General features: G+C 39.3%; 1 protein-coding gene across 1 annotated transcript; it reads right to left on the bottom strand.

Moving 5' to 3' along the window:
* Window positions 1-1048: 1048 nt before the first annotated feature.
* ARF4 (ARF GTPase 4) lies at window positions 1049-14920 on the bottom strand. Its single transcript, XM_070738467.1, has 6 exons — window positions 14478-14920; window positions 10805-10885; window positions 10098-10207; window positions 8890-8961; window positions 3155-3280; window positions 1049-2284 (listed from the first exon to the last, which is right to left on the bottom strand). The coding sequence occupies exons 1-6, from the start codon at window positions 14542-14544 to the stop codon at window positions 2198-2200; spliced, it is 543 nt and encodes a 180-aa protein (XP_070594568.1). The 5' UTR covers window positions 14545-14920; the 3' UTR covers window positions 1049-2197.
* Between the last annotated feature and the right edge of the window lie 10842 nt (window positions 14921-25762).

Here is a 25762-nt window from a genome sequence, read left to right as displayed (position 1 = left end):
TAAGCTGTGGTAACCAATGTTGAAAATCGCAATTTTGAGCAGAAAAAAATAGTATTTTAGTAATTTTTAGAAAGCCATGATTTAAATGCAAATTTATTAAGAACAGCATCTTTAAAAATTAATGAAAATTAAATCTCTTTGTTTCCTATGAGGGTGTTTTCAGGCACCCTTGTCTCAAATATACAAACTGGAAGGAATGTAGCGTGAACTATTTGCTGTTGTTTTTAATTTTCAGGTTTGAGCATCATTTAGTTTTTTCTCATTTGATTAGCCTGACAATATTAAATGTTCCTGCTTAAGACTGGAATGAGAACATGAGCCAAAAAAACAATGCTGATCTATGCAAGTCCTATTAAGTAACACAAGGTCTTATTGGCTTAATGTAACCAACAATTTTCTGAGTAGATATAGGAATGTTGTAAAAGTAATTTGGCAAAATATCTGATAACATTCTGGTAGATAGAACGGATAGAATGATTATTAAATGTATATATACTTGGATGAACATTTACAGTTAAAATAAACAATTGAAGCAGGCATCAGTGCCAAAACATGTAGTCATGAGACCAATATTCCTTAACATTTTTATTAATGACTAGAATGAAGAGGTAGATGGAATTATGAATTCTGTGGACACTACATAGTGCTATTACATCCCAACATGTTTGCAAAGTACGGATGGCAGTTCTCAAATTGTGCTAATTTTTAAATACCATAATTTGTCAAAAGTATAACAAGCCAGAGAAGATATTATGGCTTAATATTAAGTATGAAGCTAATGTATGTATGATGTAAATTTAGCAGTTTGGAGCATACTGTATATATAAAGTAATTCAATAAATTAAAATTTCAGTTTTAAATGCATCCTTTTTGTGGTGCCAGTTATAAATGAGTTTAAAAGACATTAGAAAATTCAGATTTTGAGGTGTATGAACATTTCTGCATTAAGCAGTTATCATAAGCATCAGATAATTGACTACGTGGAAGGTCTCACAGGACAATTGCTAGCAAACCAAAGTGTTCTGTCAATCATTAATGAAACAGACTCTTTGGGCAGTTTGAACTTTATTACCATTCTGAACTCTAAGTACTCTCATATCTGGACATCTTAAAAGGATTTAGATTTACAGCTTCAAAACACTTTTACAAGATTTAGCTTTGATAATTAGTTATGTTGTACACAACTATAACTGCCCATCTTAATTTTTTGCCAAATTGAAAACAATTCAAAATCTATTCAGATCTGTTTGTGTTCAAGGTACAGAAAAAACTCCGTTTATTGAAAAAGAATCTGTCACACATTCATATTATCAGTTCCACAAACGTAAGATTCAAGGAGCATACAACAAAGCTATACATTTTCATCATTTTAATTAGGAATAGTTCTGAATAGGTTATAAAGAAATTAATCCATCAAGTCTGAAGAATTTTCAAAATCTCTTCATGAAGATATGTTCACCAATAAACAGTAAAACTTTAGCAGAACTATTATACACTGGGCAAAACAGGCTGATACTGAAAGCAACATGCAAAAAGAAAAAAAAGACAATCTGCTGAATATTTTAAAACTCCAATGAGCTTGTTGCAACCAGCACAGTAAGTATTATCAGGCTGAGTTCACACAAAGGCAAAAGTAGGTCAATTGGAAGTGTGTGTGTGTGTGTGTGTGTATGTGAAGGGGGGTGTCAATAAAATGTTCCTCAGTGCAGAAGATTTGACTAGTGTTTTAGAGGATTCTTGGCAATATAGGGAAGTGTTTTTATAAGGGAGAGAAATAAATATAAATGGAATGCTAGATTAAATCAGCAGACTGTCTTATGGAATGAAACAAGGATTGGTAACTTAGAGATAAGGGGGGTCTTAAATATACTTAATTGAATTGGGGCTCAATAAGCATTCAATAGATTTCAAAGTCACAACTATATTCAGGCATTTAGGCTAACAACAAAAGGAAAAATCAGAAGATACACTTTTTTTTCAAATTAAGGAGTTTCTCTTTAATCCAAGCCTTATGTTACCTTGGCAACATAGCTTGGCAAACAATAATTGGCAACAAAATAAGTAAAAATGCTGTAATATCCTGCCCAAATCAGTTCCAGATACTGTATAATAAACCAAGATGCAGCTAATTTTGATGTAACAAGCCTAGACCACTTATATCAAACGTGTCCTTGGTGCGAAAGTCATCCAGTTGCAGTTAACGCTTTGATAGCTCGTTTGACAGCCAATCAAGTCCCTCGTATAGACCAGTACCTTGTGTAGCACAGGTAGCCTGAACATACCACTGTAAAACAGAAGGAAGTGATATTTTTAATATTCAGTACTGTTCTTGAGAACGCATTTCAATTCTGAAATCCAGGACAAATTCCCATGTCTCCTACTATATTAAGTAATTCTAAATCAGAACATAGGCAGGGATGTCAAAAAGCATCCTGGAAAAAGGCAAATGCAATCAACTCATCTCTAGCAATGACTAATTTCTAAATATATCCTTTATGCAGAATTATAGTCAGACAGCATAAGTTTTAACTCGAATGAATCAAATAACTTATTATTTCATTTTTATAGTACTCTTCCTTCCACAGTAGGCCAGAATTATTACAGATGAATATAAAGATAGCCCTTGCTAAAATGATTATATATAATAACAACAAAATCAGCCCTAGGAGAATCACAAATTTAAATATTGCTAAACATAACAGTGGTTACCATAATTGGTACCCTTCGGAGAGGGGCGACATACAAATCTAATAAATTATTATTAAATTATTACTATTATCTTAATTATCAATTATCTTTTAGCATAGAAAATACAGTCTTTGTCTTTCCAAAAATATTTATATATAATTATATTTCACCCATTAAAGTATTAACTCATCTTAGAACAGCTAATGTTGACAGCTGAAATTGAAGTTTAGAAATCTGATGGGCTGCAATCAAAGGTCTGAATCTATGAGTGGGTAGATATTTGCACATGGGGGGGGGGGTTTATTTACATGACATGGGTTGACTAAAACACTTTATGCCTATCTCCCTTTACAGTATCAAGTGCCGGTTACAGACATTTGGGTGTTGTTTTCTGAGGAAAATAGGGAAGCACTGCCCCACATGATGAACACAAATAAAGCTTAATGTAGAAAATTTCAGTACTTACAGTTCTATTACGCAGGGACTGAAGGCCTAGTTTATCTGTCATTTCACTGATTGCCATGGCATTTGGCAAGTCTTGTTTGTTTGCAAAGATAAGCAGCACCGCATCTCTCAACTCATCTTCTTGAAGCTGGAAGGAAAAAAACACACAACTTCCATCTTTTTGTGTTTCTTACAAGTAAAAACCTACAAGGGAAGAAGACTAACTGCACTGGCTGTGTTTTTCCAAATAGCAAATACTTCAAAAGAAAAGGATTTAGGGGTAATGATTTCTGACAGTCTCAAAATGGGTGAACAGTGCAGTCAGGCGGTAGGGAAAGCAAGTAGGATGCTTGGCTGCATAGCTAGAGGTATAACAAGCAGGAAGAGGGAGATTATGATCCCGCTATATAGAATGCTGGTGAGACCACATTTGGAATACTGTGTTCAGTTCTGGAGACCTCACCTACAAAAAGATATTGACAAAATTGAACGGGTTCAAAGACGGGCTACAAGAATGGTGGAAGGTCTTAAGCATAAAACGTATCAGGAAAGACTTAATGAACTCAATCTATATAGTCTGGAGGACAGAAGGAAAAGGGGGGACATGATCGAAACATTTAAATATATTAAAGGGTTAAATAAGGTTCAGGAGGGAAGTGTTTTTAATAGGAAAGTGATCACAAGAACAAGGGGACACAATCTGAAGTTAGTTGGGGGGAAGGTCAAAAGCAACATGAGAAAATATTATTTTACTGAAAGAGTAGTAGATCCTTGGAACAAACTTCCAGCAGACGTGGTAGATAAATCCACAGTAACTGAATTTAAACATGCCTGGGATAAACATATATCCATCCTAAGATAAAATACAGAAAATAGTATAAGGGCAGACTAGATGGACCATGAGGTCTTTTTCTGCCGTCAGACTTCTATGTTTCTATGTTTCCTTTATTTTCCCAGATGGTATTAAGAAAAAAGGTAATCAAATTATCACAGAAAGCCAGTTTGCTGTGCTGGTTAAAGTGCTTGCCTAGAAACCAGAAAATGTTGAGTTCTAGGATTTTCTTAGGCATGAAAGTTAACTGGGTGTCCTTGGCCAAGCACCATATCTCAATCCAACCCACCTCACGTTCTTCTGAAGAGAAAATAGGCAGAAATCATAGGTATGTTCGCTACCTTTTGTTCACACACACAAACCCCCCACAAATAAATGGGAAAGCTAATAATAACAATTACTAAGTACTGCTACTACTTAATACAGTAGTCAGATGGGAAATGGTGTGCTATGCTAAAGTAGTTCCTGGAAGTATAATTTTATTGTAAATAAACAAAACATGCCAAAACTGATTGTGCCATTCTTACCATTAGCATATAATGTTACACTTGCCATGACTTAAAAAAGGTTGGTAATCTAGTTCATACATTTGAATTAGTGAAAAAGGTTATCAAAAAATTTCAATTGACCAAAACTATGAGGAAAACCACGTGTCAAAATCTATAGGCTCCTTTGGTGACAACAATGACAGATAAAAGATGGTGAGACCACATTTGGAATACTGTGTTCAGTTCTGGAGACCTCACCTACAAAAAGATATTGACAAAATTGAACGGGTCCAAAGACGGGCTACAAGAATGGTGGAAGGTCTTAAGCATAAAACGTATCAGGAAAGACTTAATGAACTCAATCTGTATAGTCTGGAGGACAGAAGGAAAAGGGGGGACATGATCGAAACATTTAAATATATTAAAGGGTTAAATAAGGTCCAGGAGGGAAGTGTTTTTAATAGGAAAGTGAACACAAGAACAAGGGGACACAATCTGAAGTTAGTTGGGGGAAAGATCAAAAGCAACATGAGAAAATATTATTTTACTGAAAGAGTAGTAGATCCTTGGAACAAACTTCCAGCAGACATGGTTGGTAAATCCACAGTAACTGAATTTAAACATGCCTGGGATAAACATATATCCATCCTAAGATTAAATACAGGAAATAGTATAAGGGCAAACTAGATGGACCATGAGGTCTTTTTCTGCCGTCAATCTTCTATGTTTCTATGACAACTTGGAATGAAAGAAAAATTAATTATACCAATAGCATTTAGACTTATATACCGCTTCATAGTGCTTTTACAGCCCTCTCTAAGCGGCTTACAGAATCAGCATATCACCCCCAACAATCTGGTCCTCTTTTTACCCACCTCGGAAAGATGGAAAGCTGAGGCAACCTTGAGCCGGTGGTGAGATTTGAACTGCTGAACTACAGCCAGCTTTTAGCTGAAGTAGCCTGCAGTGCTGCATTCTAACTACTGCGCCACCCTGGCTCTTGTGAAAAGTGAATTATGAAGAGTATAAACTAACTAATTAAATGAATGAATGAATAAGAGAATAGGTATGTGGTATATCTGAAGTTCAGAGAACAAAAATATAAAGGTGTCTGATCTTGTAGATTGACAATAAACATAGGGAAGCATTACTGCAGGCTTATTTACAAATGAAAAAAAAGACAGATGTATGTCAGAGTCTGAATTTGAAGTATGAGTGCTGAATAGCACCTACAGTTTAGAGTGTTGCACTCTGAGGCAGGGGGAATGATGACAACCAGTGATACATTGGGGGGAAATTTGATGTTGCACAACTTTCTGAATACCTCCAATGGGGAAAAACTCTTCTGTTAAGTGATAGAAATGGATTGAAAAGGCACTAAAAATTGAATTTGAATCTTTGAGAATAATTACAGGACAACACTTGCTTAGCAGAATGTTGCAAGCACAAATCTATTGAAGTGTACCCATGGAAAAGGAAGTGACTGAAAATCAGAGTTGATTTGTTTTTGGATGAAAGAGATTTAGTGGTAGCACAGTGGTGATGAAAGGTTTTGAATATGAGACAGGATGGGAAGGCATTAGAAATTGTGTGTAAAGCATTATATAGAGTATTCCACAAGAAAAATGAAAAATGGTGATTCATTCATTCATTGTATGTGAATGCCCATCTCAAATACATGGTCCTGGACATTGAAAACAACTTTATGTAATTAGAACAACCAAATTATAGATTTTTAAAAAAGTATATTAAGACAATTATTGCCACAAATTGAATAAGAAAAAGATACAAACTGCAGACAGAAAAAAGCAGCAGCAAAGAAAAAAATTAAAAGAAAAAACAATGTTGAGAAATGTGGTAAAAATAAAACATGGTTTTGGAAGCGGATGAACTAAATCAAGAGACCTCAGCAAAATATATAAGATTATGCAATATTTTGAGAGAAAATGTAATGTGAGAATTTCAGGAAGATTTTAGAGATTTGGGAAGAACGATACACCAAAGACAGGAATAAAAATGAAAACTTTGAGAAAAAAATGATGAAAAGAAAGTAAAAAATATAACTAGATTAAAAAAATAGCAGGTATAAGCAGTGTAACTAGATATATGTTGAAATATTGATTACAGAATGGCTGTGCAATTGATTTTCCATAATGAATAAAGGCTTCAGTTGTGTCTCAAATTTGGGAGAATCTATTATTGTTTCTTTGCAAAAGAAAAAGGGAGTTTGAATGCAAAAGCTACATGGAAGATTAGTTGGTTAAGTGTCCCAGGGAAGGTGCTTGACAAGAATTCTGACTGAAATGGTACAAGGTGACACTGAGTTAAATGCGGTCAGGCTTTATCCTGGGCATGAAGTACGCAGACTCGTTTTCTGCATTAGGAAATGCATTCAATGAAAAATGTACTTAGGTGAGAATGAAAGTTTATTGGACATTTACAGAGAGAACACCTTATGTGAATATGTGATTGGCAGGTCAGTTATTGAACATTATAAGACCTGTATATAAAGAATAAAGTATTGGTATTATTTATTTATTTATTTATTACTTAGATTTGTATGCCGCCCCTCTCCGAAGACTCGGGGCGGCTCACAACATGTAAAAACAAATCATAAGCAATCAGACAAATTTAAAATATTTAAATATTTAAAAAACCCCATATGCTAACAGTCACACACACAGACATACCATGCATAAATTAAACGTGCCCAGGGGGAGATGTTTCAGTTCCCCCATGCCTGACGGCAAAGGTGGGTTTTAAGGAGTTTACGGAAGGCAGGAAGAGTAGGGGCAGTTCTAATCTCCGGGGGGAGTTGGTTCCAGAGGGCCGGGGCCGCCACAGAGAAGGCTCTTCCCCTGGGGCCCGCCAACCGACATTGTTTAGTTGACGGGACCCGGAGAAGGCCCACTCTGTGGGACCTAATCGGTCGCTGGGATTAAATGAACAGCATTTCAAAAAGCTCAATCCAGAGCTAGAAGCAAGGGAAGCTCTCTTTGACTATTTAAGGTATTTATGGATAAATTTCAAGAATGCTGATAGAGATGTTAGAGGCATGTCATGTAGGAATATGAATCAACATATATATTCAGACACCATGTTGCTGGCTGAGAATCTAAACGGTTTGCACAAAATATTAGTTAAGTGATATAGAAGGAAAATGAATCTGAAAAGTAATATTGGTGTTTTAATGTATGCCGCCTAGAATCTTTAAGAGGTCAGGCAGTTTTACATTTAATTTTACATTTAAAAGAGCCGGGGTGGCACAGCAGGTAGTGTGCTGTACTGCAGGCCACTGAAGCTGATTGTAGATCTGTAGGTCAGCAGTTCAAATCTCATCACCGGCTCAAGGTTGACTCAGCCTTCTATCCTTCTGAGGTGGGTAAAATGAGGACCCGGATTGTGGGGGCAATATGTTGGTTCTGTTAAAAAGTGCTATTGCTAACATGTTGTAAGCCGCCCTGAGTCTAAGGAGAAGGACGGCATAAACATCAAATAAATAAATAATGAATAAATGAAATATCCAAGTACAACAGAAAGTGGTATAAATAAATCCAAGCTATACATAAATGGTCACAAGCAAGAGCAATTGATTTGATTTTGGGTACCTTGGTAGAATGTCTATTAAAAAGGGGGGAAATGGATGAACAGATCTCAAGATGTACAAATGCTAGTAGAAATGTAATGAAGATATATGTGCTCTACTGAACAAGTAAAACCTTCTTTGTATAAATTCATATTTGCATCTACTTTTTATGCCGGGAAAAGCATAAAAATAGACTGAATGCTGTAAGACTGTATCACTTAGGAATTCCGTGCAGTGAAACAAGAGAAAAAGAGTCAAGAATGAATCAGTGTTGACTGATTGTGACTGAATATAATAACATGGTAGCCAATAGGGGGAAAAATAGTAGTTTGGTCATCACTGTGAATAATTACGACTGAATGGCAAAATAAATTAACCAAGGAGGGCTGAACAGAATGTGAGGTTCAAGAACATGCTCGGATGCAATTGACAAGGAGGCAAAATGTCTGAAGGCTAAAAAACAAAGGAGGGTCTGGATACAGTGGAAACAAGGATGATTTACAAAGACAGAAATTTATGAAGTGATGTAGCAAGCAGGGTTGGTTTGAACTAGGTTTAGACAATAATCCTATTTCATTTTCTTATCTTGTGCCCTTAATTCCTTATGTTTACAATTTCTATTTTTTCCTAATATTTAGTCTCCAAACAAATTGCATATATATAACCTTAAAAAGTTGCAGGCTGATGACATACTTGTTCATGTACCCTGAAACACTTCTACCTAATTATTGTCTATGGACATCTTATTTAATTCTTTTTTGTTATTTTATATTCCAGTTTTAGTATTTTTTAAAAGAAACTCTGTTGTTCCATTGTTCAGAGAAAGCATTCACATTCTCACTAAAAGTTACCATTTTCTGCAGTTCTTCTGCTGCTTCTTGAATTCTCTCTCTGTCATTGCTATCTACCACAAAAATGAGACCCTGGAGAGTAAAAGTATTGATTAATTTGGTGAGACAATAGTAAATAATAAATCAAGTCAAGTCTGCCTTGATTTCATACCTCCAAAACAAAGTTTCAAATGTGAAAGAAACCATGCAAAATATCAAGCTTTTTTCCTGACACGCAATCTATGTGCCAGTACCTCAGAAGAGCCAGGAAAGCATATCCAAACTTTAGCCATTTATGACACCTTTCAAGGAAAACCATGTCTTCAGTTGCTAATGAATTAACATTATTTAATTAACTTGCTCTAACCAACCATAAAAAATACATCTCCATTAGATCGTTAGACTACTATTTCTATCAAAATTTGCAAAACAGTCCTACTAAGTGATACCCATAAGGTTTACTCTTCAGTTTAGGTTTTCAAACAGTTAAATTTTTGGACTAATTATTTAGTTTCCATCCCTGCACTGAACACTGGACCAAATGGCCCCTTCCTTTGTTAGGCTTCACCTACGCTTTCAGCCATTTGTGTAGTTTTTCCCATCAGTTACTAAATTTCTCCAATAAGCAAAACATTTTTGCTGTGCCGGGATAGGGCCACGGAGAACTATATTTAACAGTCTGCCCTTTGATGCAAAGGAATGGAAACAATGTCCAATGCTTCAACTCACCTTGTATGTTTCATAAGATTGGAAGAGGAGCACAGCTCATGAAAACAACTGTGTAAGTGACATGAGATAGCTATTATAAATTGCCTTTTCCAATCCCAATCGCTTGAAAAATGTTGGGAATCAAGAATCTATACAGCCACACTGTTGTAGTTAATTCTTCAGCCTTACCGAATCATAAGCCCAAGCCTATGTCTCAGCTAACTAGAGTTTGCAATGAGGACATCATAGATAAAGTCCTTAAACTTTGGCCTGTCATGCTGGATTCTCCATCTTATTCATTTAGGACACTTTTCTACTAGTTTTAGCTATAGGACCCCCAAAAACAAGTATAGATAAATAAAATAATAAAAACAAACATAAAATATTAATCAAAATACATTTTAAAATTTATATAGCACCATGAAATAAAGCAAATTAAGGATATTATTTAAATCCTAAATAACTGAGAGTCATTAATTCAATGAATGTTTAAAAAATAAATAACTTGCTAGGAATTTTACCTGTGTGTTCTGAAAATAATGCCTCCAGAGTGGTCGAATTTTATCTTGACCACCAACGTCCCAAACAGTGAAACAAATATTTTTATATTCTACTGTTTCCACATTAAAGCCTAAACAAAAATAAGAGAATTGTAACTATCAGAAACATCAATTATAACAATATTATTCAAACTAGCCAGTTTTAAGATTTCAACGCTTAGAGCACTGATTGAAATAAGTGTGGAAATGGCATTATATAAACCTGACAAAAACAAAATATGCTCACAAAGAGCTAAAAGTACAGAATAATTTGTTTAGTCGCTTTTTAAAAATTATAGTGCTAGAACAAGAAATTCAACAAAGACTTTTTCTTGAGTTTTTAATCATGGCTTGTAGAACATTTTTCAATGTTGATTTCTTTGAGTTTCTTTTATCTGAATATTATAAATAAAGTTGATCTTGGAAGCAAGCAAGTAGCAGGAAAAATAGTGTACTGGCCATAGATTTTTTTTTCATCTTTGGCTCTAGAATTTCTTTGTTGGATTATTCCTCAAAACAAGTATCTTTAGACATAAAACCTAGGAGCTCCGTATTAATGTAGTGTAATAGTCTAGAAATTTGATTGAAGCCTATCCTGTGACAAACTGCAATTCTCCTATAAACCTAAACTTAATTAACATTATTGTTTGTCAGTAATATAACAAATTAATGTATTCCTATGTTCTTACCAATTGTTGGAATTGTAGTGACAATCTCTCCTAACTTGAGTTTATAGAGAATGGTGGTTTTTCCAGCTGCATCCAAGCCAACTAAGGGGGGAAAAAAAACAGTAAGCCAATTTTCACTCTTCACACTTTTTGCAACAGGTTCAGCCATGTGGGGTATTTTTCAACATAGATTTTCTATCTTGCAAATGTTCCTGTTCATCTCCCAAGATGTGTTGCATCATCAATGTACGCTTAACTAAATATATAATAAAAATACAATTATTTTGTCCCTTCACTTTGCAATTTGTTTTCCTGTTTTGAGATTTGTAACCGTCACTTCATTTCCAGACCAGTTGCTTAACCAAAAGAGTTAAATATCAGAAGAGATTTGAACATTAATTCTGGTTCACTAGATCGGATATTCAGCTTGTAATATTATTATTGTTTGCCTGTAGGTCATCTGAAACATTCAGCTTTGCATCATTTTGGTTCCTAAATAGAAGGTTCCCAAAGACTCCTCAACACAAGACTGTACTAGCTCGGAACTGGCAATTGGCAAGTCTGAATAAAAGTGGACAACAAACAAAATGTGCCCAATCCACACTGATAAAAGTTTAATTCACTATTGGGGGGGGGGGAGGAAGCTCTCCCTAGCTTTCCCTGCAACATCAGTATCAGAAAAGAAAAATTAACATCTTTAAACTAGGGTCATTGGGAGGGGGAGAAGAAATAACTATAATTTGTTAGTCTTAGATTTGTCCAATTTACCTTTTTTTAAAAAAAAATACATATTTTTACATAGGTTTTTCGTTGAATAAAACTAAATATGTATTTTGAGCTTTATTTAGAAAAATGCAGTAATACAAAACAGATATCTTATAAATACGTATAAACACAATACTGTTAATAATGCAGTTTCAGTTTGAGGCTGAAATATATTAGATATTAAAATTACAAAAAACACGATGATTTTGCATAAAGAAATTAAGCTCAAGAACCCTCAAACTTTTGCATTACATGTTGTCATCATTGAGAGATGTGAAATATTTTTTGTAAGGAGAGCCGGGGTGGGGGCAGCAGGTAGAGTGCTATACTGCAGGCCACTAAAGCTGACTGCTAGATCTGTAGGTCAGCAGTTCAAATCTCATCACCGGCTCAAGGTTGACTCAGCCTTCCATCCTTCCGAGGTGGGTAAAATGAGGACTCAGATTGTGGGGCCAATATGCTGATTCTCTGTTTAAAAAGTGCTATTGCTAACATGTTGTAAGCCGCCCTGAGTCTAAGGAAAAGGGCGGCATAAAAATCGAATAATTTTTTAAAAAATACAGCAGAATGCTAAGAATTAGCTTGGGAATTATGCTTCTTTTTTCACATAGCATTTCATAATTATTTAGTAAGTATGTTGGGGATCCCAAGAACTGTAATTGAAAAAGACTGTACATTGTCCCCTTTCCTCTGCAGACTTATGCATCCTCAAATGCTTAGGGGTATAATGAGAAGTATGGAGCATAAAGAACAGGATTGTCATAAACAAATCAAGCATATTCTGTATGAATCTCCCAAATGTGGAAACTACATGGAATTGCAACGTGAAAAGGGGAGAGGAAAATTTATGTTGCTATAGGTTTTAAGATCTAAGCCCGTCTTTGTGGCAAACTATGGCATGTGTGCCACAAGTGGCATACAGTCATATTGGTGGGAACACGAGCTCAGTTCCAGTGCATTTTGGGGCATCCTGTTTTCAGCCTCCAGAGTCGGTGGGGAAGGCCCGTTTTTTGCTCTCCCTAAGCTCCAGAGCCTTTCTAAGAGCCTGGGGAGGATGAAAATGGCCTTCCCCACCTTTCCCAGAGTTCCTCCAGAGGTCAGAAACAGTCCGTTTGCCTACTTCCGGTTGAATTGGAAGTTCCATTTTTTTTGCTCTCCTTAGGCTTTAGAGCCTTTCGAGGAGCCTGGGGAGGGCGAAAACGGCTCCCCCCCAGGCCAGAAATGGCCCATAAATCAAACTAGGACGTATTTTCATTTTTCAAGTTAGAATTAAGATATAGAATTAAACAAGATTCAGAACATATGCTGGGTTTCATAACCCTCTAGATATTCTTATATAAACAACATTTTCTGAATAGAAAGAAGATCTTCGGGCATGAATTTTTTTAAAAAAAGTTAAGCTTAATTAATTGAAGAAACAAAATAATGTCATCCTTAGCTACATGAGGATAACAGAAAATGTTAAGAGAAAGTGCAATTCTGCAATTTGAAACAAAATCTTTTCACATCAGTCACATAATTTCAAATACACACATTTACACATTTAACCTAACGTGGGAGAAATACAGTTCCAAAACCAGGGCTATTTTAGAACAGCAACTATATATTTAGGATAAATTCTCAAAAAGTAATGTGGTAGGCTACAAGCAACATACATACGTTTATTATTTATTTATACATAAATAATAATAAGCTCAAAATAGATCTATGCTAGTCTCTCTTCCTTTTCATTATCAACAAAAATGTTACATATACTGTACACATATACATTTACATATGTATGTATGTATGTATGTGTGTGTGTGTATATATATATATATATATACACACACACACACATATACATACACATACATACATACAATTATATATATATATAATTGTAACATATTTTTGCTGATAATGAAAAGGAAGGGAGATCTATTTCGGGATTATTTGCCTTCATTATATATAGAATGTATATATGTATATATATACATATATATATACACACACACATACACATATATAAATTTTATACTTTTATACATCTTTTCTGTGACCATCTATTTTTTTCAGGTCAATAGCTAAAACTATTTTTAATATTTCCGTTTAAAACCCATTTCCCAACAGCAAATACTAAAACTATATTTGCTAAGGGTCCAGCTTCATATACTGAAGTATACAGTTAACATTTCAACTTAAGCCCTTGCAATTACAAAGGATATGAGGTCAATTTTTAAAAAAAAAATGGGGGGGGGGAAGAAACCATAAGCGACCTTGATTCAATTGCCTATTAAGCTTCAGAGCACCTGTCCTCTCTTTTACTTTTATCCCAACCCTCTTCCTGAAATTAAATCTGGATTGAATTTTAAATAAAACAAGACTGTTTCTTATATAAAAAAGGAACCCTTAGCAACCACGATGCCTTTTTTTTTTTTTTTTGCAAAGGATCGGATCTTATTAAAGCCTTATTTTGAAACACAGGAAGAAGCCCCATCGCACGGAAAACGAACCACATCCTGGCTGGCGGGGCGCTGGAGAGGAATCGCCTTGACCTAAAACCTTCCTCCTTCCACGGTGGATTCCTCGGGAAGATCCTCGAAGATCCACCCCAGCCTCCACCCCGAGCCCCGCTTCTCTCTCTCTCTCTCTCTCTCTCCATTTTCCCTTTCTCTTTCGGCGGCTCAGTCAGGCCTCCCCCGAAAAGACTCGGCGGCCGCTTCTTCCTTCGCCTCCGGCCTAAGTTGCGCCTCTGCCGCCCCGCCAGGCAGTAGCAGGCAACCCACCCACCCTGCGGGCTACGTGGAGCGCGGCTCAGGGGGAGCAGCCCGGTCTCCCGAGCGACGCGCTGGGCCGCCTGCTTATATGCCCGGGGTGGGGTCGCCGCAGGCGGCCGGGGAGGGGGAAGGCTGCCGCGCGCGACTCGGTGCGAGTGGGCGCCTCTCACCCATGAGGATGCGCATCTGCTTCTTGCCGAAGAGGCGCGAGAAGAGCGAGGAGATGGTGAGGCCCATGGCGGCTCCCGGCTGGGGCGCTGCGGCGCAAAGGAGCGAGCGGGATGGCGGCTGGCCGCGTCGAAGGAGGAGGGGAGGGGGGAAGAAGGCAGGAGCGAGCGACCCGAACGCCGGTCCCTCCCGCTTGCTTGCTTTCTTTCCGCCGCTTTCCTCTCCGGGATGGCGCTGGAGCTTACGGCGGGGCGCCTGAAGGGAACTCGCGCCGTCCGCTCGCACCGAGGCTGCTCTCTTGTCTTGCGTCCGGCGGAGCCTGGGTCGCTCTTCTTCGCTCGCTCTCTGCCACGTCACGACCGCCCCGGCTTCCAACGCGGACAGAAACGCGTCACGCCCGCCACATCCCCAGCGCGGCGCCGCCCCCGCGAACCTTGGAACCGGGCTCGAGAAGGGTAAAGGGAAAAGGGAAAAAAGACTACAATTCCCGGGATGCCCCGGGCTAGCAAGCCGCCTTGGAAAGCTGGAGTCTTAGGCTACGCGGCACGACGGGAAGAATAGTTCTCGAGAAATCGGGAGGGAGAGCCTTTCCAGATGGAATGTGCCGCGGGGCATGCTGGGGACTGTAGTACTGTAGTTTCTTTATTAAAAAACCCTTTCCGAACGGCTCTTCCGGGTTTTTTCCCCTGCTGCAATGTGCACTGGGAGGCATAGGCTTCCTAGGCGAAACTCGAGGCCTACTTCCGGTTTGTAGTGCCTTGAACAAAGGTGGTGTGGTGTCAGTTGCCACAGCTTTAATTCTTACAAGTAACAGATTTGGTGATGAAACTGGAAGATGACGCTTTAGATTCCAGCCAGACTCATATGATGAAAGGAGGAACTCATTGCAGATCAGCAAAGGTCTATTGGACTATCAGCAGCAGTAACCAAAACTGCTTTAAATCAAGAAAAATTTGGGAGAAAATTAGGAGCCTATCTGTCAAATAATATGTGCACACAGTTCTGATACTGACATTCCAGGGGTGAACTTGACCTCAACTTTAATATTGAATTTTTTGTTATTATTCTTTATCTTTGAGTCTGCAGACTTCTAAAAACTGCTTGGACTAGTCCAGTCATCATCATCATCATTATTATTATTATTAATTAGATTTGTATGCTGCCCCTCTCCGAAGACTCGGGGAGGCTCACAACTGATAAAAACAAATAGTAGTGGAACAAATCTAATATTAAAAAACATATAAAACCCTATCATTATTTTTAAAAACCAAACAGCACATTTATACCAAACATAAAACAAAGTATAAAAAAGCCTGGGGGAAAGGGGTCTCAACTCCCCCATGCCTGGCGGTGTAAGTGAGTCTTGAGTAGTTTACGAAAGACAAGGAGGGTGGGGGCAGTTCTAATCTCCGGGGGGAGTTGGTTCCAGAGGGCCGGGGCCGCCACAGAGAAGGCTCTTCCCCTGGGGCCCGCCAAACAACATTGTTTAGTCGATGGGACCTGGAGAAGGCCAACTCTGTGGGACCTTATCAGTCACTGGGATTCATGCGGTAGCAGGCGGTTCCAAAGGTACTCTGGTCCACTGCTATGTAGGGCTTTAAAGGTCATAACCAACACTTTGAATTGTGACCGGAAACCGATCGGCAGCCAATGCAAGACACGGAGTGTTGATGAAACGTGGGCGAATCTTGGAAGCCCCACGATGGCTCTTGCGGCTGCATTCTGCATGATCTGAAGTCATGGCGAACCTTTTTTGCTCTGATGCCAAAAGTGCCTCCACTGCCCTCTGAAAGGCCGAAAATCAGCTGGCCCGACGCTGGAGCTGACATAGGACAAGACCTTGTGTACCCTCAGATATGTTCCCATGTGCCATAGGTTCACCATCACTGGACTAGTGTCTGATCTAGTAGCATCCCTGCTGTGCCGCTGCAAACAAAGAAATCAGTGGTTTTCGGTGATTTTCATCCTTTCTTTGCTTCTGCGTATGCACAGAAGCAAAGAAATCAGCAGATAAATAACGGGCAATTTGTGTATATGCCGTGTTAGTATACCTTGGCTTGAGTTCATAAATGACTTATACTCTCAAAAAATGACTTTATAATTATTTCACTTTCTTACGGGTTCAGTCATCAGGTTGAACATGTTGAATTTAACCATGATACTTTCAACAAGTAGTATAGGCCTTCACATGTTACAAAATGATAAAAATATGTTTAAATCAAACTTGGCTATTATAGATATGGAAATGGTACATTTTAGCATATAGACCTGAAATTCTTAGTGGTCTCCCGTATACTGTGTTTCCCTGAAAATAAGACTGTCTTATATATATATATTTGAACTCTGAAATAAGCCCTTGGCCTTATTGCCATGCACTCAAAAGCCCAATTGGGTTTATTATCAAGGGATGACTTATTTTGGAGGAAATAGGGTAAGAATTAACTAGGTTCAACCCTGCTTAGCTTGTTTCAAATCAGCTAATGCTTTATGTCAGTGATGACAAACCTATGGCACGGGTGCCACGTGAAGCCATATCTACTGGCACGCAAGCTCTTGCCCTAGATTAGCTTCAACGTGCATATGTGTGCTGGCCTGCTGATTTTTGGCTTGCACAGACACTCTGGGAGATATTTGGCTTCCAGAGAACTTCCAGGGGGATGGAGGAGGGAGTTTTTACCCTCTCCCAGCTCCAGGGAAGATTTTGGAGCCTGGGGAGGGCAAAACACAAGCCTACTAGGCCCACCAGAAGTTGGGAAACAGGCCTCCAGAGGTCCTCTGGGGGGGCGGGGGAAGCTGTTTTTGCCCTCCCTAGGCATTGAATTATGGGTGTGGGCACTTGCGCATGCACAATAGTGCACGCCTATGCTTTTTTGGCACCCGAGGAAAAAAAGGCTCGCCATCACTGCTTCATGCTATTACTGCCACTCATAAATTAAGAAGAGGGATGAATCTATTGTACTAAGATCTCATTTAGCCCATTAATCCCCCTTTGCAGCCATTAAAATTCTCTCTGATTATAATAGCTGAAAATTGACAGATCATTTCCCACCATTTGGAAGTGAAAACATTAAAACTGTCCTAAGTATTACATTATTTCTGTCCTTCAAAAAACAACAACCAAGTAGCATTTCTCAAAAACAATTGTCTTCAATTCTCTCTGACCAGAAAGGCAGGATGATGATAACAGTAATAATAATTGCATCTGAAAATTTTGAAGAACTGAAATGGAATTGAAAGGTTATAGCATAGCCAGTCATAGTTCAGTGGTCTCATACCAAAAAATCTTGCCTGTACTTAGAAAATATGTGCATTGACAAAATTTCCATCTGTCAATTACAAAAAGGTAGCATTGCTTGGATCCACACATATGCTATACCAATAGATTATGACACGCTAGGTTCTTGAAAAGAACTCAATGCGTACAAAAGCCAAAACCGGCTAACAAACCAGCAACTGAGCAACCAAGATGATTAAGAGATTGGAAACCAAGACTTACGAAGAGAGACTGAGGGAACTGGGCATGGATAGCCTAGAGAAAAGGAGGGCCAGAGCGGACATGATAGCAGTCTACAAGTATACGAGGGGATGTCACAGAGAGGAGGGGATCACTTTATTCTTCAGGGCACCAGAGAGCCGGACGAGGAACAACGGCTGGAAGCTGACCAAGGAGAGATTCAACTTGGAGATAAGGAGGAACTTCCTGACGGTCAGAGCGATCAACCAATGGAACAAGCTACCAGTGGATGTTGTGAACTCCAACACTCTGGACATTTTAAAGAGAAGATTGAACTGCCACTTGACTGGTGTACTATAGGGTTCCTGCTTGGGCAGGGGGTTGAACTCGATGGCCTTCATGGTCCCTTTCAACTCTAACAATAAATTTAAAAAACTATGATTTCCCATTTTTTGTAAATAATAATAGTAACAACAACAACACCACACTTGGATGCAATTCTAAAATATCTAAAACACCACTTGAATCACCATCAGCATTGAAAAAATCCTCATTGGTCAATTACAAAAGGCAGTTTTATTTGGAAAAGCTTATAGTACATCTTGCAATGGTACCTTTAACATCATCAAACAACATCGGCCTATCCCAGGTCATTGGAAAAGATAAGTGGATAATAATGCCAAATCATCTAAATCTCTGTTTGACCATGTGACCAACCATAATAACAATATGTGAAATGTGGCTTTAGAGTTTTCATCAGTCTTAAAAGTGTTAAGTGCGACTCTTGCTATCAAGAGGATGTTCACACTTGTCATGTGTGACTTGAGTCATAAATTGTGCTAAACCAAATTGAAATGAACTCTGTTGTTATGCCTGTATTTGTACAGCTTTGCTAAACCAAAAAGCTTGTTTTTGCTGAAGAAATATAAAGGCCTAGTAAAAAAATTGAGCACAAATTGAAACATATTTAAAATTTGGGATATATCCAGAATAAAATTTGTGTCTTCAAAGATAATCTCCGGGACCATCTTCTGCCGCACGAATCCCAGCGACCAGTTAGGTCCCACAGAGTTGGCCTTCTCCGGGTCCCGTCGACTAAGCAATATCATCTGGCGGGACCCAGGAGGAGAGCCTTCTCTGTGACGGCCCCGACCCTCTGGAACCAGCTCCCCCCAGATATCAGAGTTGCCCCCACCCTCCTTGCCTTTCGCAAGCTCCTTAAAACCCACCTCTGTCGTCAGGCATGGGGGAATTGAAATTTCCCTTCCCCCTAGGCTTATAGAATTTATACATGGTATGCTTGTATGTATGAGTGGTTATTTAAATTGGGGGTTTTTAGATTATTTTTAATATTAGATTTGTTTATATTGTCTTTTTATATTGTTGTTAGCCGCCTTGAGTCTTCGGAGAGGGGCGGCATACAAATCTAATAAATACAAATACAAATACAAATAATCTATTAAGCAGGTGTGAAATGTTACTGGTTCAGCCCAATATGGGCATACTGGTAGCAGCGGCGGTGTATAGTTCAGATAACAGGTAGCGGTAGCGTGAGACTCCGTCCACCCACCCAGATGTCACCATTTTCTCTTTTTTAACCATGCATAAAGCATTATGCGCATGCGCAGAGGATGAAAAAGTGTGCACACAAGCAGAGCGCGGGTGAAAAAGCATGGAAGAGAATGTGCACTTCCAACCAGTAGGGAAGGTGTTACATTCTCAGACATAGGCTTCAGTCAGGTCCTCCATTGTGGAGGGAAAGTACTGATTGCTCATTGGCTAGACCAGGGGAAGGCAAAGTTGGCTCTTCTATGACTTATGGACTTCAACTCCCAGAATTCCTGAGCCAATCATGTTAGGTCAGGAATTCTGGGAGTTGAAGTCCACACGTCATAGAAGAGCCAACTTTGCCTACATCTGGCTGAGACTTTCTGGCAGTTCCCTATAAAAGGGCTGGCTGTCAGAAAGAGTTTTTGCTGGATTGTAAATAGTTGCCAAATAAAGAGCTGTTATTTTGAAGCCACTTCTGTCTGCCTCTTTCATCCACCCTATTTAATGAGAAAGTAAGTAGGTTTCACCGCTGCTGTTAGGGTTTGTTAAAATACAGCTAATAAATTCTGATGAAATTTGAAACAATGTGTAAACTCTTCAAATTATTTGTCAGTTTCTCCCACTTTTTCATATCTCTGAGACAGTGAAACATGCTGAAGCTCACAAGGTGGTAGGTTGGAGACTCCCAACTGCCTCTCCCACAAGTCTTTGAGGCTTCCTAACCTGCCTCCTGCAAGAGAGATTGGATTCTCATGCTTTTACTGCCTTTCTGATCAATACCATCAACCATTTGTTGGGGATCAAGGGAAAGGGAGGGTCTTGCCTTCTCTTCCTGATCAAGATCCCCATGTACAATTGGTGGGCCACTGTGTGACACAGAATGCTGGACTCGATGGGTTTTGGCCTGATTCAGCATGGCTCTTTTTATATTTGAAAACTGGATTTTGTTTAGCTAATTCAGCAGAATAAGGCCTCTTTTACAAAAAATAACAATAAATTGTGGACAAGCTCCAGAATCCAATTCAATATATTGGATGCTACCTTGGAAGCTGTATATGGCTTAGATCCTTGCTATCGTCCACACTATCTTCTTAACCTGCGTCATCTGGCAGAAAGAGATCTGAATGCAGAATGGGGCAATTCACCACGGCCGACTCACTGTGGTCATCTTGTCCTGGCCATCTCACTGCAGGACAGCTTGCTACGGACAATTCCATGCGGCATAAACTCAATGCAATAAATGTTGTCTGCCATTGGTTGGGGTTTTTTAAAAAAATATTGTTTCCATTGACACAAATGGAAATAATGTCAGAGACAGTGGCAGATAACATTTATCGTATTGAGTTTATCCTCCGTGGAATTGTCCATGGTGAGTTGTCCTAAGGTGAAATCGCCATGACAGGTGGAAACGATGAGTTGGCTGTGATGAATTGCCCCATCCGCCCCCTAATGCAAAGAGCCAGGGTGGCACAGTGGTTAGAGTGCAGCACCGCAGGCTACTTCAATGAACTGCTAGCTGTAGTTCAGCAGTTCAAATCTCACCACCGGCTCATGGTTGACCCAGCCTTCTATCCTTCTAAGGTGGGTAAAATGAGGACCCAGATTGTCGGTGGGGGCAATATGCTAATTATGTAAATTGCTTCAAGGGGGCTGGAAAAGCATATGAAGTGGTATATAAGTCTAAATGCTATACAGTGAACCCTCGAGTTTCGCGTCCTCGAGCATCGCGAAAGGGCTATTTCGCGAGTTTTCAACCCGGAAGTAAACTCCACCATCTGCGCATGCGTGCCTTTTTTCTATGGCCAGGCATGCGTAGATGGTGGAGTTCCCCAGCTGGGAAGCTGGGCGGCTTCCCTGGGTCTTCCCCCTCTTGCCCCGGTAAGACCCCAGCGGCGGCGCGAGCAACGGCGTGGGCGGGCGGGCGGCACGCGCGCGGGGAAACCCCAGGCGCGAGCAACGGGGTGGGCGGGCGAAGGGCGGGCTGCGGTGGAAGTAAAAACACCATCTGCGCATGCGCAGATGGTGTTTTTACTTCCGCACCGCTACTTCGCGAAAAATCGATCATCGCTTGGGGTCCTGGAACGGAACCCTCGCGATGATCGAGGGACCACTGTATAATGCTATTGCTATCCCCCATGGAATTGTTCATGGAAACATGGCCATGGTGAGTTGGCCACTATAAGATTTACCACGGCGAATGGTACATGTGGTGAGTTGTCCTAGACCTCCCTCAGAATTCCCATTCTTAGAGAAATCAGGGAGGTGGGAATCTGAATCCTCAGAGTGAAATAGTTAGTTACACTGAGTCCTGCAATGTTATCTATCAAGAAGCAAGCAAAGACTTTGCACTTTGAGTTGGAAAGACAGCTGCAGATTAAGAGTGAAGAATTTTAATATTTCAGGTTTAATGGCTGTTTTTAAAGTATTATTGCAAGCCTCCAAGATAGATAACATTCAAATGTTTGAAATCAATTAAATAGTGCCTCCTCTGAACCATTTAACAGTGTCTAGAGCAGTGATGGCACCGAAAGAGTGTGGGCACATGCTATCACACATGCGCGAGTGTCCACATCCATAATTCAATGCCTGGGGAGGGCGAAAACTGCTTCCCCTGCCCCCCAGAGGCCCACTGGAGACCGAAAATGGCCTGTTTCCCAACTTCTAGTTGGCTCAGTAGGCTCATGTTTCGCCCTCCCCAGGCTCCAAAGGCTTCCCTTTGGAGCCTGGGGAGAGTACAAAAGCCCTGCTGTATCCTCCCAGAGCCTCTGTGCAAGCCAAAAATCAGCTGGCCAGCACACATGTGCATGTTGGAGCTGAGCTAGGGCAATAGCTCGTGTGCCAGCAGATATGGCAAGTGCCAATTCTTGCACCCGTGCCATAGGTTCACCATCACTGGTCTAGAGGATCCAGCCCTTTCTTTTTCATTGGGAAAGAAGCCAACCTCAAAGGAGATAAACAAAATCAATTTAAAAAATAACCGTCTTTAAAACATTATTAACAGACATGCAGTGTGAAAGAAGATAATTATAGACCTTTCCAGATAGTAGTAATTTCAGCAATTTCCAAATTAGTAAAGAAAAAAAAGAGGAAAGAAAATGCTGTCTTCCAGATTGAAAGACAGCAATGGTCTGGTATAAATGATCTTGTACAGAGGGACCAAAAGTAAGTAAAAACAAGATTTGCCACAATGTAGAAAACCAAAAGAACACAAAACCTAATGCAAATTCCTGGCTACACGTTTTACCCATTTCTGCAGTCCTGAAACAAACAACCCTTTCCTTCAAATTCCTGGCTTGTCCAGCTCCTCAGAGATTCCAAATGGTACAAGGCTGCTGGGGACGATGAGATCTGTAATCTTTACTTAGCTTCTCTCTACAGCCTTTCCCCTTTATTTTAAAATAACAGCACACCTAAAGAGGGGGTAATTTGATTCTGAACATGGTGAAGAGGTATCTCTCACTCCTGAGAATGAGCTTTGCCTTATGAGGATTGTCAGGATCAAGCAAATCCTGAGATACTATCTCAAAGCAGAGGGAAGTCCTACATAGAGAATGCCAAGTCATTCTGAGGCAATTAAGCATGCAGCATTCTCATCAGGTGAAAAGTATTTAAATATGCAAGAGCTCCCTGCTCTCTCTCTCTCTGATCTCTGATCCTGCTGTGTGAAGTGTGCTCTGAAGCTGCTGTATTGCTGTGTAGATCTGTTGGTTCCTGTGAGTTATTGTAACTGAGATAGTTGTAGTGTAGTGAAATACTAGTGTGATTATAGTAAAGTATATATATATATATAGTGTATATATATATATATATACACTTTATATTATATGTTAAAGTAGTAAAGTAGAATACAGTTAGTAGTGTAAATAAGAAGTAAATATATTTTCCCAAGACTTCCTATTGCTGCTGTGTTTCATTGAAGACTTCAACTCCATATCTATTGGTCTGTAGCTGGCTAGTTGGGTTGGTTAGCTGCTTGGGCTGGCTAGCTTCTGTAAATGCAACTCTGATAAGGATAAATGTCGTTTGGCGGGACCCAGGGGGAGAGCCTTCTCTGTGGCGGCCCCGGCCCTCTGGAACCAACTCCCCCCAGAGATTAGAATAGCTCCCACCCTTCTTGCCTTTCGCAAGCTTCTTAAAACCCACCTGTGTTGTCAGGCTTGGGGGAATTAAGATATTCTTTCCCCCTAGGCTTCCACAATTTATGTATGGTATGTTGTATGTATGATTGGTTTTTAAAATAAGGGCTTTTAGTTTTTCAGTATTGGATTGTCGCACATTGTTTTTATTACTGTTGTTAGCCGCCACGAGTCTGCGGAGAGGGGCGGCATACAAATCCAGTAAAATAAAATGAAATTAAATAAAACCTAATTTATCTGATGCTGTCACAAAGTATATGATGTGGCTATGTTGCCTACAATGCTGTCCCTACTGCTTTGGAAATACACTCCCTCAGCCGCTGTAACCTTGTTTTCACTGCTGTGACCAGCTGTTGCCATTTGCTTCACTTTTATTCAATCAGTACCTTTGCCCAACCATGCTTTGCCTATAATGTGAACTCAGTCGGTAGTTGAATAAATGCTCTGCAATAAGCCATGATGTGGTATGTATCAGTTCATACATTTTAAGCCAAAATCAAATGTATTGTGGTTAAGCAGAGCATGACTCAGTCAGCCCAATGGGAAAACACACTTGAAGTGTGAACAAAATTAAATTTCCATTATCTAACCATACTTCCTAACATCGGGAATTTCCTGCCAATACTGTCTTGCTTAGTTGTTTAAATTGAAAACATCTAGCTGAAATGAATATGCAAGTTGCAATTGTGTTGGAGCCAGAGCTGTAAGTTGCTTGCATTGCAGTCAAAGAAGAAGGCAATTGGGATTACTGAATGGATCCATACGAGCTCTGCCAGATCTTCCTGAACCTGACTGTTGCCAAATTTGGGGTAGCGATGGCAATGGAAAGCAGATGTAATGCTATCAGCACAAAAGACAAGCAGATTTTATCCGCCACTTCTTTGCCCAGGAAATCCAAAGGCTCCTATCAGTGACCGTTTTTGATTTGGCAGGTTATGGAGCCCAGTTGATAGTTTCATTTGACAAATGTTAATGTAATACATAATTATTATAATACATAATACGTTAATATAGGAAAGAGGCAATGGCAAACCACTTCTGCAAAATTTTGCAAAGAAAGCTCCAAGAGCTAGTGTAGCTAGTTACCAGGAATCAACACTGACTTGAAGGCAAGTGTGTGTGCATGTGCACATACGCAAATGAACACAATATTTGGTTTATACAAGATCCTTGGCAGGACTAATTATAATGGGCGAAGGACCCTAATCAAGTTGCAGGTTCCATTGTTCATCAGGACCCTTAATGAGAGAGCATGTGGTCTTGCTCCCCTCACATGGTTCTTTCAAATTTTCAATGTATTAGCTACCTCATTTTGGTTTATCAATTGTGGTTAGATAGTTTAAAATGCAGCATAACCATAACCAATCTGGGCATTTACAGAGGAAGGGAAGAAGTGATGAAACATGTAAAATTACAACAAATCCAGGACAAATGTACTTGCATCAGATGCCAGGATGCAAGAACATAAGGGCAAGGATTTTTATGTCACCACATGTGCCATCATTTGGGCGTCACGACTTGCTGCCTGCAGACTTTATGGAGAGCCAAATGATGAAGACTTAAAACAGCTTTCATTTTGGAATCTATTAACCTGATTATTGTAGGTAATAAAAGCCTACAAATATCAGGCTTTTCCTTCCAGAGAATTAGAAATCTCTTACAAACTCAAGAGGAAAATCAAAAATGAGAATACCGTATGTGATATTTACTTTAGAAGCCATAACCAAAAAAAGTTCCACCAGCAACTGTATTGAGATTTAAGGAACTGATTTATACTGTATATAGAATGAATTTTTAAATGTTGTCTTTTGTTTCCCATCGCATCTTTGGCAAATTGGCCCCCATTTTGGCAAGGGTCTCCATCCATCAAATTTACAGATGATTTGCTTTTTTCTCTCAAAAAAACTTTTCATCACTCTCACATTTTCAATTTGAATTCAAATGCTCCAAGGCGTACTTTTTAAAAGTTTAAATGGCACAATGACAGTATTAGTCTAGGGGGATAGAGGTAAAAATACTGGCATAGAGGTTTATTGAGGTTCCTTGAGTGTCAGAAGTACACCAACCAAAGGTTTTCTATGAATTAACACACTGAATAAATGTTGAAACTTTCTGTAAAATGATATTTATTTCATTTAAAAATACA

This window comes from Erythrolamprus reginae, chromosome 2 (assembly GCF_031021105.1).
Source record: "Erythrolamprus reginae isolate rEryReg1 chromosome 2, rEryReg1.hap1, whole genome shotgun sequence".
NCBI classification, from domain to species: domain Eukaryota; kingdom Metazoa; phylum Chordata; class Lepidosauria; order Squamata; family Dipsadidae; genus Erythrolamprus; species Erythrolamprus reginae.
Note: the sequence above shows the minus strand (reverse complement) of the source record. Positions and strands in the feature narration are given on the sequence as shown.

Bases quoted from the DNA above. Each gene is read 5' to 3' on its own strand.
- ARF4 (XM_070738467.1), bottom strand. From the start codon at position 14,544: ATGGGCCTCACCATCTCCTCGCTCTTCTCGCGCCTCTTCGGCAAGAAG. The intron at 8,962-10,097 runs GTAAAATTCCTA...TTTACTCTCCAG, and splicing joins ATTATTTTCAGAACACACAG to GGTCTCATTTTTGTGGTAGA. The intron at 2,285-3,154 runs GTAAGTACTGAA...TCTGTTTTACAG, and splicing joins AGTCCCTGCGTAATAGAACT to TGGTATGTTCAGGCTACCTG.